The 15,065-nt window shown below is 54.2% G+C and overlaps 1 protein-coding gene across 1 annotated transcript in view; it reads left to right on the top strand.

The window, feature by feature from the left end:
• The window catches only part of Scn4a (sodium voltage-gated channel alpha subunit 4), a 44,949-nt gene extending 29,884 nt beyond the window's left edge, over window positions 1-15,065 (top strand). Inside the window, exons 15-25 of the mRNA XM_015994323.3 lie at window positions 1,723-2,199; window positions 4,376-4,511; window positions 4,897-5,051; window positions 5,860-6,033; window positions 6,450-6,572; window positions 8,073-8,351; window positions 8,627-8,680; window positions 8,876-9,013; window positions 9,644-9,748; window positions 10,317-10,587; window positions 11,550-15,065. Of these exons, the coding sequence (XP_015849809.1) occupies window positions 1,723-2,199; window positions 4,376-4,511; window positions 4,897-5,051; window positions 5,860-6,033; window positions 6,450-6,572; window positions 8,073-8,351; window positions 8,627-8,680; window positions 8,876-9,013; window positions 9,644-9,748; window positions 10,317-10,587; window positions 11,550-12,862 (3,225 nt within the window). The 3' untranslated portion in view covers window positions 12,863-15,065. The remainder of the gene's footprint in view (window positions 1-1,722; window positions 2,200-4,375; window positions 4,512-4,896; window positions 5,052-5,859; window positions 6,034-6,449; window positions 6,573-8,072; window positions 8,352-8,626; window positions 8,681-8,875; window positions 9,014-9,643; window positions 9,749-10,316; window positions 10,588-11,549) is intronic.

Here is a 15,065-nt window from a genome sequence, read left to right as displayed (position 1 = left end):
ACCCTGCTGACCCAGAGAGCAGCTAATTCCCATCTCAAATGTGTTTCTGGCAACTGGATGTCCCCTCCCCAAAGGGAGAAGAAAGACCAGGAAATATGGGTGGGGGCAATGGCGGGAAGCTATGGGATGTGGGGCAGCGACCCCAAGCACATTCCCCAAAGAGGATTTTCATATAATTTTTAAAGATATTAAACTGATAGTTGAGACAATGATGAAAAGACCTTGGAGGACACTGATCGTGCCAGGCAGTGGGACACATGAAGACAGTCAAGGACAGTAGATTTTCACACATAAGCTCCCTTATTCCCTCATGCCCAGGAGCGTAAGACCATGGCTATGCCCTTGGCAGACAGAAGCTGTGACCTCCTACCCCAGACAACTTCACCTTCATCTTGTTGTTCAAAGATGGGTGGGCTGGTGGGAGGAAGGGCTGCCATATTGCAAGCCTCCCAGGATAGAGGTCATCTTGTAGTAAAAGGCAATGGTGCCCTCTAAGGTTGTATAACGGCACTAGAAACCTGAGATATAGTCCTGGCTATGCTGTCTGTCTTAGGACAAATCATTCCACCACTCTGGGACTCAGTTTTCTTACTTACAAAATGCTGACCCACCCTCGGGGTTGATCATTTAATTCCTCCACCTTGCGCAGTTATCTATCATTGCATGTGTAATAGCAACCAGTCTGAGTACCTAGTAAGTCTTCTATCTCTTTTGGGGTTTTGTTTGTTTGTTTGTTTGCTTAGCAATCACAATGTGATGGAATTATCTTCATTTTACATTAAACTAAAGCATAGGATAGCCTAATAAACTGAAGTGTAGAGCTGGGTAGCATGGTACCCAAACTTATCCCCTAGTCTCTGTTGCCACCTACACCCCATGGTATGGGATTTGTCTGATCAAAGCCCTGCTTCTACTAGGCTGTGGGCTCTCTGGGGCCACGAGGCAGGTATGTAGTCATTGTCCCCTGGAAAACAAAATGGAGGGAGTGGATGGGTTGACTGTGGCCTTTTAAGATCTAGTCAGCAGTCAGATATTGGTGGCACATGCCTTTAATTCCAGCACTCAGAAGACAGATGCAAGTGGATCTCTGTGAGTTCGAGGCCAGCCTGGACTACAGAGTGAATTCAAGGATAACCAGGGCTGCACACAGAAACCCTGTCTTGTAAAACAAACAAACAAAACAACAGTAAGAAAAAAAAGGATTCCTAAAAGTTTAGAAGCTTGGACCTGGGCAACAGTGAACCTCAGTAAGAGCCTCTGTCATCCAGCACCCTCCCCAAACCCTGTCACTGCCTTGGGCACCAGAGTCCCATGATAGACATGAACCTCAGTTTCCATATCTGTAGGGTGGGACTGATACTAGCAGCCCTCCCCGCTGGCAATCATGAGTACCATCTACCCCAGCAGATGACATCCTTTATTTTTATTTATTTGTTTATTTATTTATTTATGTGTTTATTTTTGAGACAAGGTCTCTCTACATAGTCCTGGCTGTCCTGGAACTCACTATGTAGACCAGCAGGCTGCCTTAAACTCACATCTGCTGCCTCTGCCTCCTGAGTGCTGGGATTAAAGGTGTGTACTGCCACACCAGGCAGATGGCATCCTTTCAAGTGCCCAACATGAGGCAGTTCTGCCGTATAGTCCTGAGGACCCCATTGGGGTGAAGGTGGTATCCCCCAGACCCTGGCTGGCCTGACACCCTCTGCCCTTGCTTTTCAGGTCCTGAATCTGTTCCTGGCTCTCCTGCTGAGTTCCTTCAGTGCCGACAGCTTGGCGGCATCAGACGAAGACGGCGAGATGAACAACCTGCAGATCGCCATCGGGCGCATCAAGTGGGGCATCGGCTTTGCCAAAGCCTTCCTCCTGGGGCTGTTGCGCGGCAAGATCCTGAGCCCCAAGGACATCATGCTTAGCCTGGGTGAGCCCGGGGGTGCTGGGGAGACTGGGGAAAGTGCTCCCGAGGACGAGAAGAAGGAACCGCCACCCGAAGATGGAGACAAGGACCTGAAGGACAATCACATCCTGAACCACGTGGGCCTGACTGATGGCCCCCGCTCCAGCATCGAGCTGGATCACCTCAACTTCATCAACAACCCCTACCTCACCATTCAGGTGCCCATTGCCTCCGAGGAGTCCGACCTGGAGATGCCCACAGAGGAGGAGACTGATACGTTCTCGGAGCCTGAAGACATCAAGGTGATGCCACTGAGGGGCTGGCCGCAGGGGACGGGGGGACGGGGTGATGCCACTGAGGGGCTGGCCGCAGGGGACGGGGGGGCAGCAACACCCAGCTTTACATTTTTGCTTAACTTTAGACAAGTCATAAAACCTTTCTGACCCCGAGTTTCTTCATCGGTGAGAGGTTCCTGCCCTGTGGCGTTGTGCTGTGTTGGCTCACACAGTCAGCTCTCTGTGAGTGTTAGGGCAGGCACCAGGATTACTACAATTGGCCAGGCCAAAACTCTACCTGGGCCCTTTCTGCCACCAGATGGCATTCTTGGACAGATATTTTTGGTTTTTCGAGACAGAATTTCTCTGTGTCTGGCTATCCTGGAACTCACTCTGTAGACCAGGCTGGCCCGGGATTCACAGAGATCCGCCCCTGCTTCCTGGGTGCTGGGATTAAAGGCTGTACCACTATGCCCAGCTCCAACAGGCCTCTCTTAAATAACCCCCTGGGCTTGAAGGCCCTTGCCCAGTCTTTGCCCCACTTATGTTCAGATCTGATCTATAGCGCCAAAGCCCCCCTGCTGGCTGAAAGTGGCATAGTCATTTATCTCTGCATAGAATTCCTCTAGGCCTATTCCAAACTTCCTGGACCTGGTACCAGGGTACTAGGTACAGGGTACCAGGTCCAGGCCAGCGATATGAGGACAACAAGAGAACCCAATGGGAGTTTGGAAACAAGGACAAGTCAGAGTGCTGATCCACTCAGCCCTGCTGGCCTAAGATAGCTCACTCCTCCTGGCCCTCCCTTTGAGGAATTAGGAGGTTACTGAGACACAGGTGGTGGTCACCCTCAAAGTCTGGGACCCTGACGGGGCTGCCTTGGGGGAGCTGACTCTGAACACCTCACACTTCCTGTAGTCCTAATGGGAAAAGATTAACAAGATGGGAGCAAGGGACGATACCCACCCACCCTTCAACCCAGGGCCTGGCGGGGCATTAATGAACTTTGCCCTAAAAGCTCTCGACTCCTTACCCCCACCCCCAGCACACACCAGTACGTGGTGGCATGCTGACTTACCGGGGGCTTGAGTGCCCGCTACGGTGCTATAAATACCCCCAGGAAACACAGCACCAGCCTCGACCTCGGTATTAGGAACTCATTGCGGGAGGGGCAGGCCCAGGGCTCTGGGAAGGCAAGAAGTCTGAGGAGCAAGCCGAGCTTCAAGGGCCATTATGAGAGCTGACGTGTGAGGATGGGGCCAGAGTGTATGCTCTGATTGGCTAAATGCTCCATGCCTCAGTTTTCCTTTCTGTCAACTGGCAGCAAGACCTGCCCGCCCTTGGTTTTCTGGCTAGTGCACTGGGTACAGAGCTACAACACACACACACACACACACACACACACACACACACACACACACACACACACACACACGGAGGGGGCTGCCCAATTCATCTTTCTCTTCAGAGACTTCACCATGAAGGATCTCCTTGAAGCGTGGAGGCCAGCCTGAGAATCTGGTCTGGGATTACGGCGGGGGGTGGAGGGGTGTGTGGAGGGTTGGGGGGGGTTGGAGGAGGCCTAGCTAGGCCAGAGCACCAGCCCCCACACCCCGCCCCCACTCTGATCAGATTCCCTTGGCGCCACACTGGAGCCTTGGCAGGGGAAAGTTTTTCCATCCTCTCTGGACCTCTCAGCCAAACAGCCCCTGGGGGTGGGAAGGCTTGGACTCTGGGGGCACCATGTGTCTGCTCTCTGCAGCTGCGGCAGCCCAGAGCTCCCTTGGCTCTGCTTCTCACCCTTGCCCCTTCAAAAGCTCCTTCGGGCCTCCTTTCCTCTGCTGACCCCTCCTTTCCTCCCTACACCTCGCGGGACCCCACCGGGCTGATCCCCCACCAAGCATCCCTTAGCTCGTCTCCTGTCCTCAGGAGGCCTCCTCATGACTGCACTGTGCTTTCCGAGGTCTCAAGTGCCATGAGGGCAGAACTGAGGACAGCTTGGTCACTAGGGTGCTTTCGCCAGGGGGTAGTGATAGTTTCGCAAGGTGAACTAAGTGAATGAATGAATGAATGAACTAATGAATGAATGGAGCCTGCTCCACTCTCTTCTCCTTTCTGTCTGATCTCCCATACTACCCCACCTGTTGGGAGAATACGGGGATCTCTTGGGACCCAGGAGTCATGTGCCCTGTGGCCCCCACAGAAGCCGCTACCGCCTGTCTATGACGGGAACTCCTCCGTCTGCAGCACAGCTGACTACAAGCCCCCTGAAGAGGACCCTGAGGAGCAGGCTGAGGAGAACCCTGACGGGGAGCTGCCTGAGGAATGCTTCACGGAGGGTGAGGACACACCTACAGACCAGCCCCCGACCCAGGCCAGAGGAGGGCTACAGAAATACACAGGGGTTTCTTCCCTGGTGCCTCTCAACTTGCCTTACCGGGGAAGCCAACCCCTGAGCCTGAGAAGCCCAGGCTGGCTGAGATGGGGAAGCATGGGGCAGCTGACGTCCTGAGCTTGCTTGTGAACCATCTTTTTCCTCCTGTGTCCGTCCTAGCAGCAGTTGGCACATGGATGGAATAGGCTGTAGAAAGAGCCCCCATGGGAACCAGATGGAGCCAGGTGTGGGGAGGAGGTGGGGCCCTGGTCTTGGGGTGGCATGGCAGAGGGTGGGAAGGTGCCTCCTGAAACCCCCAATGGCCAGTGACCTGTACCACCCCCTCCCAGCCTGTGTGCAGCGCTGCCCCTGCCTCTATGTGGACATCTCCCAGGGCCGTGGGAAAATGTGGTGGACGCTGCGCCGGGCCTGTTTCAAGATTGTGGAACACAATTGGTTTGAGACCTTTATTGTCTTCATGATCTTGCTCAGCAGCGGAGCCCTGGTAGGCACCCTCCCCCGGAGGGCAGGGCGGGAGCCGAAGCAGGGGCCTTGCTCCCTAAGGGTCCCACCCCTTTATGCCAAGGGTGGATGTAGACGGGACACTTCCAAACCCAGAGAATCCAAAGGGAGACTCATCTATATTTTTAGAAGTGTGTGTGTGTGTGTGTGTGTGTGTGTGTGTGTGTGTGTGTGCATGTTTGTATGTGTGTTTGTGTGCATGCATGCAGAGGCCTGAGGTGGATGGTAGCCGCCTTTCTCCGCTGTTCTCCACTTTCTGTATTGAAGCAGGGTCTCTCACTGAACTCAGAACTTACCGTCTAGGCTAGGCTGGCTGGCCATCTTGCTCCGGGGATTTCCTGTCTCTGTTTCCTGAGTACTGGGATTATAAGCAAGCGACCACCTCCATCTAGCCTGATATAGGTTCTGTGATTCTGAACTCCAGCTCTCCTGCTTACAGGAAAGCAGTGGTCTCTCCCCAGCCCAGCATCAGTTTCCAAAGTAGAAGACAGGGTCCCCTCAGCCGGTGGGGAGGCAGGTGGGCCCTGGGAATTTGGAGTTAAGGGTAGACAGGACTGAGGGTACATCACTGTGGACCTCCAGCAGCTGGTTGAGAACTAAGACTCCTTCCCTACCAGGAAGTTTGCCCCTTCCAGTGATAGATGGGGGCTGGAAGATGCTCAGGGGTGTCCCAATCTACCTCCCGAGGAAGAGCCCTGGGAACCAGCAGCAGCGGGCAGGATGGGAGAACAGAGCTTGCTTGCCCCAGCTTCTGAGCCCCCGGCCATTGTGGGTTGTCCTGGTGTCCCCAGGCCTTCGAGGACATCTACATCGAGCAGCGGCGGGTCATCCGCACCATCCTGGAATATGCCGACAAGGTCTTCACCTACATCTTCATCCTGGAGATGCTGCTTAAGTGGGTGGCCTACGGCTTCAAGGTGTATTTCACCAACGCCTGGTGCTGGCTTGATTTCCTCATTGTGGACGTGAGTCCCCCTGGGTCTGGTCACACAGTCAGATGTCAAGACCTTTAGGGAGCCCAGGCTCTTGGAGGTGGGACCTCTCCAAATTCACGCAGAGAGTCAGGCCCCCAGGTCATCACTGCTCCCTATAGGCTGACTTCTTGCTTCCAGACCAGGCCTGGGGCCTTATGATGCCTGTTCATATGTTCTTTGATAGGCATACAGGACCACACGAGACAGGCACTATCTTTCCCATTTACTGTCATAGGTGACATCATTGAGGGGTACTAGAGGTCACAGGCTACTCTTCCCACCAGACAGGATCATCCACCAGGGATGAGATCTACAGGAGACAAACAGAAATTGGGATTCGCCTCTTGTTGTCCCAGGCTGGAGGAAAGCCGGGGACCCTGCACCTCCTGAACACACATTTCCTACAGGTCTCCATCATTAGCCTAGTGGCCAACTGGCTGGGCTACTCTGAGCTGGGGCCCATCAAATCCCTGCGCACACTACGGGCCCTGCGTCCCCTGAGGGCACTGTCGCGATTTGAGGGCATGAGGGTGAGTATTGGATGGGGGAATGCTGAGGAGGACTCGGGGCGTGGGAGCAGCCACCCATGGGGCAGGGTCACAAGGTACATGACAATATGGCGGTCAACCAGGAGCAGGCAGAAGGCTCAAATTGCTGATGACTGGAGTTCAGGGCTGTGACCCGTCTCCAGGAAGCCCCGTTCCCATTAACTTACCCCTGCCACCACTGGAGGGCAGCAGAGGCTGCTGCAGTGGCCCGGAAGGCTTGAGGCAAGAGGAAGGAAGGTTGGCCTGTGGGTTTACGGGTCTCCCCACCTCAGATTGGGGGCCCCCAGGGCCCTGTAACAGGAACACGTGAGCAAGTACTTCTGCTTCAGTACTGAGCCTGCCCATCTTGAGCGTGGAACCATGCCTTTGGCTTCAGGGGCACTTTAGTGAAGATCCCCAGAGGTCCGAGAGAGCGGAAGTCACAGGTGAACACAGGGTCTGGGCAAGATCAATGGGACTTCCATTAGGGACGGAAGATCTGCTGGGAACGAGATCTCATTCCGGGGCAGTAGCAAGCTCAGCCTAAGCACTCCGACCTCCCCAGTTCATGTAAGATCCTGGCCCACGGCTGGGCCCCCAGTCCTGGTGCTGGGGACCTCAGCCCGCTGAGAGAAATAACCTGCTCGTGGCCAACTGAGTGGTTTGAAGAAACACATAGCATCCCCAGCTCCTGCCACCAATTCTGTCTAGAGGTCGTGAGATAGCTCTTAGCTAAAGGGGAACTGATCAGGCTAGGGTGTGGCTCGGTTGGTAGAGTGGTCACCTAGCATGCACAAAGCCCTGGGGACAATCCCCTGAACCTCATACATTAGGTGTGGTGGCACACACCCCTAATCCCAGCACTCAGGAGGTGGAGGCAGGAGTAGCAGCTCAAGGGCTTCTTCAGCTACACCGCAAGTTCAAATCCAGCCTAGGATACATGAGACCCTGTCTCAAAAACACTTAAAAGGGGGTGGGGGTGGTGGCAGCAGGGGGCACAATTCTCAGATTCATCCAAGACTAAAACAGTTTGGGAAGCCTATATGGCCAGGGCCGGTAAGGGACAGGGGCCTGACCCTGAGTCCTATTGCTCTGCGGACCTTGGTGGCTTCTTTTAGGTCCTTTTTGTGTCTTTCACTGATGCGGTGAGCCAAGCCAGGTCACATGGGCTGAGTTTCCTATGGGGCTAAGAAAGCGTGTTTATCTCCTGCCTTGTGATCCATGACCTGGCAGCTTCCAGAGAAGCCAGGCACCCTCACTCTGCCTTGATGGCTCCAGCCAAGCAAAGAGCCCTTCTAGAGGACCAGTCTGCTAGCTCCCTACCCCTACCCCTTGCCCCTGCACCCATATGCCCCAGCAGACTCCTCCCACACTAGGACTGGCTAAGATTAGCCCTTCCTGACTGCCAGTGCTCAGCAATGCCTGGTCCCCTGGCTGGGAGTCCCCTGTGAGATGCCCGAGAGTGGCCCTAGTAATGACCGCCACCACCACCCTGGCCCCTAGGTGGTGGTGAACGCCCTCCTGGGAGCCATCCCCTCCATCATGAATGTGCTCCTTGTGTGCCTCATCTTCTGGCTCATCTTCAGCATCATGGGGGTCAACTTGTTTGCTGGGAAGTTCTACTACTGTGTCAACACAACTACCTCTGAGAGATTCGACATCTCTGTGGTCAACAACAAGTCTGAGTGTGAAAGCCTCATGCACACGGGCCAGGTCCGCTGGATGAACGTCAAGGTCAACTATGACAACGTGGGTCTGGGCTATCTCTCCCTCCTTCAAGTGGTGAGTGACACCCACTGAGCCTTCTCAGAACCAGGTAGAAGTGCCCAGTTGTCCCTCATCATATCAGAATCTACTATTCCATGTTAGGGGTGGCCAACCCCTTCTGCAATACCACGGGACCTGGAGGTAGTGTTTATCTCTCTCTAGTCTATTTGATGCTGCCCAGTGAGGTCCTGGCAGGCAGTCTTTGGAGAGAGCTTGATTAGGGAAGGGAGGGAGACATGAATGGTGGTGTATGGGACACCCCCCACCTCATGACCGCCATGATCTTTCAGGCCACTTTCAAGGGTTGGATGGACATCATGTATGCAGCCGTGGACTCCCGGGAGGTGAGTTGGCTCACTGGGTTGATAAGTAAGTTAGAGGGAGCTGATAGTGGTCCATTCTGCCATCCCCACGTCCACCCCACCTCCACCTTGCCGTGCTAGCTCTTTGGTAGCCCTGCAGCCTGGGGAGGAGGGGAGTCCCGTTCATAGTACTTTGGGGAGCAGAGAGAAACCTGGTGCATGTACCTCACCTTGCAGAAGGAGGAGCAGCCGCACTATGAGGTGAACATCTACATGTACCTTTACTTCGTCATCTTCATCATCTTTGGCTCCTTTTTCACGCTCAATCTCTTCATCGGCGTCATCATTGACAACTTCAACCAACAGAAGAAGAAGATGAGTATCTGGCCCTCCCCAAATGACTCCCACCCCCGTGCCCCATCCACTTATTTCTTCCTGTAGTCATCAGCTGCCTGAGAAGCCCTGAGCAGTCACCCACCTGGATACCTGGGGTAGCAAGCATAGATTGAAATCCCATTAGTGGACCGAACCATGACTTGACCCCTATAGGTTTCATTTTCCCAATCTATAATATGAGGTGGACGTGGAGCCGGACAAGGTGACACACACCTGAGTTTCAGCACTAAGTGGTCTGGGGCAATAAGTTCACCAGTTGTAGACCAGCCTGGGCTACCTAGTGTATTTGAGGCCAGCCTATGCTACAAAGAGAGACCCTATCTCAATAACAATAAATTAAGTAGACACAAGCTAAGGACCCATTGGTGAAGCATTAGTGGAACTTAGCTTGAAACTGGGAAATGGGCCTGAAACCCTCTTGCTCCCTCCTCCTTTTACTCATCCACCCTTCTTCAGAGCCAGTTTCCCCCTTCCCCACCCCTCCACCTCCAGCCCCACCAGACACTTCTCCAGGGGTACGGTCCACCTTCAAGGCAGTGCTTGGGGGGGGGGGTCCTGGGAGCAGGGAAAGGGACCCGCCTCATCCTCACTGTCTCCGTCCTGCTATACTTTGGAGGGAAAGACATCTTCATGACAGAGGAGCAGAAGAAATACTACAACGCCATGAAGAAGCTTGGCTCCAAGAAGCCCCAGAAGCCCATTCCCCGACCTCAGGTATCAGGCTCTGGCCCCTCCCCCAGTGGCCTGTACCCGGCTGCCGCCTGAGGGGAGGGGACAGCAGATGTCCACGCAGCCTTTGCTCTGCTCCACGTTCGAGGACTCAGCCTCACAAGGCTCTGCTCACAAACACAGCAGACGTCTCTAGGCTCCTGTTACTGATTACCCCTCACCTAGCCCCACACGACTTCCCAGTGCCCACCACAAGTGAGACCTCTGGCCTGTGAGACAGGGGCCCCAACAAGGAGCCGGAAGTGGATGTGCACACACCCCAGCAAACGATGACTTGGGAAGAGGGGTAGAGATGATTTAGGGACTGTGTAGGGAGGAAGGGCCCTAAAATGGGGACCATTGAACACAGACTCACCCCACACTCAGAGAATGATGTTTCCAGACCCTTCCCTCCTGTGGCATACTTCACCACCATGCTTCGCACCTACATCCTCCCTCTCCCCTCCCCCTCCCCAGGGCTCTGCTGCACCTCCCGCTCATACCCATCCTGTCTGGGTCTTGACCGTATTCCCTGACTCCATGTCCCACATGTGCGTGTTCCGTCTCACTGCAGAACAAGATCCAGGGCATGGTGTACGACTTCGTGACAAAGCAGGTGTTTGACATCTCCATCATGATCCTCATCTGCCTTAACATGGTTACCATGATGGTGGAGACGGATGACCAGAGCCAGCTCAAGGTGGACATCCTATACAACATCAACATGGTCTTCATCATCATCTTCACCGGGGAGTGTGTGCTCAAGATGTTTGCCCTGCGCCATTACTACTTCACCATCGGCTGGAATATCTTCGACTTTGTGGTGGTCATCTTGTCCATCGTGGGTGAGCTGGCAGGGCCACACCAAGATGAGTCATTCAGGGAAGCCTTCCCTCATGCACATAGACCTGGCATACGCACACACCTATACAAAGCACACACATGTGCCTGCCATTCTTTTACCTGTGATGCACAGAGGGACGCATGGCTCACAGGCCACCTGTCATCTGTGCACACATGAAGCCAGCAGGTGTGTTCTTGGGCGGCCACATGCTGAGCCAAGAGGACGAGAGAGGGCTGAAGGGGTAGTTCGTCGATCAAGAGCTTGCTTCGAAGGCACAAGGATCTGGGTCTGATCCTCAGGCATGGTGGCGCTCGCTTGTGATCTCAGCACTGAGGTAGTGGAGACAGTTGGGACTCTGGGGCTCACTGGCCAGCCAGCCTAGCCTAATCATTGGGCCTCAGGGCCAGTGAGAGACCCTCTTTCAAAAAAACAAGGTGGATGGTATCTGAGGAGAAATGATATATGTGGTTTTCCTCTGGCCTGTGTGCGTGCACACACATATACACACATACAAATAAGTATGTACATACATGTAAACATCCACACAAATAAGAAAAGGGTTCCAGAATCTATACACTGAGAGGAGGACAGATTTGTCTACAACCACGACAGTAAGCAGGTACTGTTTATTGAGTGTTTACTGCATGCCAGGCATTTACTTCCTACGCGCTTAGCGGGCCTGGCCTCACTCTTTCATGGTGGTGCCACCTCACGCCCATTTTACAGATGAGAACACAGCTGTTCTCTCCTCCCCACTCTCTCTCACCTGTGGTAACTGCAAGCAGATTCAAGGCTGGACCCCATCAATTTGAATATATCCCACCTCCAGCTGGCAGGACAAAGTAACCCGGGGCCGCCAAGAGCTCTAGGAGAAGCCATAGTCAGAGAGTTGAGCACACAGGGCCAGGCCCCCCCAGCCCTCCATGTCCCCAGTGCCTGACCCAGCCTCTGTTTCTCTCGTAGGCCTTGCGCTTTCTGACTTGATACAGAAATACTTTGTGTCGCCCACACTGTTCCGTGTGATCCGATTGGCGCGGATTGGGCGAGTCTTGCGTCTGATCCGTGGGGCCAAGGGCATCCGGACGCTGCTGTTTGCTCTCATGATGTCACTGCCTGCTCTCTTCAACATCGGCCTCCTCCTCTTCCTGGTCATGTTCATCTACTCCATCTTCGGCATGTCTAACTTTGCGTATGTCAAGAAAGAGTCGGGCATCGACGACATGTTCAACTTCGAGACGTTTGGCAACAGTATCATCTGCCTCTTTGAGATCACCACGTCAGCCGGCTGGGATGGGCTTCTGAACCCCATCCTCAATAGTGGGCCCCCAGATTGCGACCCGACACTGGAGAACCCAGGCACCAGCTTCAAGGGTGACTGTGGCAACCCATCCATTGGCATCTGTTTCTTCTGTAGCTACATCATCATCTCCTTCCTCATCGTGGTCAACATGTACATTGCCATCATCCTAGAGAATTTCAATGTGGCCACTGAGGAGAGCAGCGAGCCCCTCAGTGAGGACGACTTTGAGATGTTCTATGAGACCTGGGAGAAGTTCGACCCTGATGCCACTCAGTTCATCGACTACAGCCGCCTCTCTGACTTTGTGGACACCCTGCAGGAGCCGCTGAAAATCGCCAAACCCAACAAGATCAAGCTTATCACGTTAGACCTGCCCATGGTGCCGGGGGACAAGATCCACTGCCTGGACATCCTCTTTGCCCTGACCAAAGAGGTACTGGGTGACTCTGGGGAGATGGATGCCCTCAAGCAGACCATGGAGGAGAAGTTTATGGCGGCCAACCCCTCCAAGGTCTCCTATGAGCCCATCACCACCACCCTCAAGAGGAAGCAGGAGGAGGTGTGTGCTATCAAAATCCAGAGGGCCTATCGCCGCCACCTGCTGCAGCGTTCTATGAAGCAGGCCTCCTACATGTACCGCCACAGCCAGGATGGCAACGGAGACGGAGCCCCCGAGAAGGAGGGCTTGATTGCCAACACCATGAACAAGATGTACGGCCCTGAGAATGAGAACAGTGGTGTGCAGAGCCAGGGGGAGGAGGAGAAGGGGTCTACAGGGGATGCTGGACCCACCATGGAGCTCACACCCACCAGCCCCTTGGACACTGCCCAGACTCCTCCTCCTCCTCCATCAGCATCACCACCACCATCAGCATCACCACCACCATCAGCACCACCACCATCATCAACGCCATCACCACCATCACCACCACAGGGGCAGACTGTGCGGCCAGGGGTCAAAGAGTCTCTTGTATAGAGAGTGGTAGCAAGGTGGCCAGCTGAGCATTGACACAGGCCTGAAGCTCCCATGAGAGAGCTGTGTGCAGAGCTGGAGGATGGGACTTTGAGGCAGGGGCTATTCAGGGCTTGACGCCCGGGCTGAGGGAAATGGGAATTGTGCCAGGGCTCAGGTGGGGCCGAAGCCCCTGCCTCCCAATTTCATCTTTACATTGCCGTGACAGACATTCTCTTGGCCAGGACGCCAGAATGCTGTTCCCTACTTGGGGAAGGGCCAGCATATCATGGAGGGATTGGCTGCCTTGCTGGCACTGCTCTTAAGGGCCCAAGTCCCCCAGCTCTAGCCAGGACAAAGACAAGTCTTAACCTCGAAAACCTACACCTGACCCCAAAACTTAGCCAGGGCTCCCATCCCTGTGACTCGGGCGCAGCTTCCCCCCGCCAGCTCAGGAGTGCCCTGTAAAAAGGAAATAGTTCCGGTACCGAAATTGCTGCACAGAGCCAATTGGCCACTGGATCCGGATTTATCAGGCTGGAAACATGACTTCTGAAACCTTTCACCCAGTCATATCCAGGCCGGTGGACAGCTCCCCTGGCTGGCCCCTGGGGGGAAGAACCAAGGAAGGATTCCCCTCGGGAATTACCTTTCTCTAGGATGCATGGATGGGTCCTACAGGCTGGGTCCTGCCAGCTGCGTTCATGTGCTTGGGCCTGAGCCCCTAGGTCTGGCTGCTGTCAGGTTTGATACTCTCTAAAAAGAATCTGTTCGCTCCCTCTTTCCTCTCTCTGCCTTCCTCTGACCCCCAGGGCTGAGACCTCTCCTCCTTATTGTCTAATCTCTGCTCATCTCTTCCCTGCTCCTTGTCTTTCCTGCTTCCTCAAAGTGACCCTGAGAATGTTAGAACCGAGCTCACGGGAGAGGTATTGATGCTGGGGCTATGGCATGCCATCAAGAAGGCCCACCAGGTTTGGCTTCAGTCTTCCTGCGGCCTGGAAAGAAAGCCATTTGCTTTCTTCTCTTTCTTTTGGTTTTTTGAGACAGGGTCTCTCTGTGTAGCCTTGGCTGTCCTGGAACTTACTCTGTAGCCCAGGCTGCCCTCGAACTCACAGAGATCCGCCTGCCTCTGCCTCCCGAGTGCTGGGATTAAAGGCGTGCGCCACCACCGCCCAGCTGAAAGCCACTTTCTTTAGCTCTGCTCACCAGGACCAGGTTCTGCCGACTCTCAAAGAACAGAGATCAGGCTGGGAAGAGGGAGTGAGCGTCCTGCTCAGGGGTCTTGAGATTCAGACACTTGTGTGTGTCCCTGTATATCTGTGTGGTTGCGCACCTGCTTGTGAGCCTGAGTTCGTGTGTTTGTACACACCCGTATGTATGTGAACCACTTGTGTCTGCAGACACACGTGTATCTGTGAATGTTTGTGTCTGTGTGTGTCCGTGTGACAGAGAGGGAGAAGAGAGGATGGAAGTGTGTGTCTCCACCGCAGGGCTGCTCATCTAAGTATCCCTAAATGTAGGAGAGTGAGTTTTGCTGTGAGGAAGTAAATAAGGATGAACACACATTCTAAACCTTGCACTTGCAGCCCTACTTGGCCTAAATTCCTTTTTTTTTTTTTCCTTCTTGTTGCTCATAAACAGTTTGAGTAAAACTCAGGAATCGGCCAAACTTTCAGACAAGGTAGGTGTGCACACACGTGTGTTCACATATGTGCACACTCGGGTCAGTCTCCTTGCTTGCTCTGCTCTCTCAGCCCCTCCCTGCCTCGCCTGGAGGTCCCTGTGGCTCCCTCCTCAGAGACTCGATCTTCCCCTTTCTCCATTTCTTGTCCTCACACCCACGGTCTCGTCCCCACTCTGTGTCTCCTTCCCGTGTCTCTTTGTCGAAGGAGTTGAGATCTCCTTCCTATGGCAACTGACTGTCCCTTTAGAAAGCTTCCCCAGGGAGAGTCAGTAGTCCTCTGCCCAGAACCTGCCAACCACGCCTTTCCCACACGGGGGGCCCAGCCTGGTTTGGCCCCCAGAGCCTCAGGAATCTGTTAGGTCTGACGTTCTCCACCAACTGCAGAAATCACTGCAGAGGAAGAGCCGTGATCAGAGTCTGCAGTGGCTGCCCCTGGACCTCTCTAAGGAGTGAACCCTGCTCCCTAGGTGGGAACCAGCTCAAAGCCAGGCTGTCAGATAAGCTTCTTTGTACAGTTCTTATAATAAACTCTCCCCCTGGTGC

The sequence above is a fragment of the Peromyscus maniculatus genome, chromosome 8 (genome assembly GCF_049852395.1).
Source record: "Peromyscus maniculatus bairdii isolate BWxNUB_F1_BW_parent chromosome 8, HU_Pman_BW_mat_3.1, whole genome shotgun sequence".
Lineage (NCBI taxonomy): Eukaryota > Metazoa > Chordata > Mammalia > Rodentia > Cricetidae > Peromyscus > Peromyscus maniculatus.
This window is presented reverse-complemented; position numbering and strand designations above follow the sequence as displayed.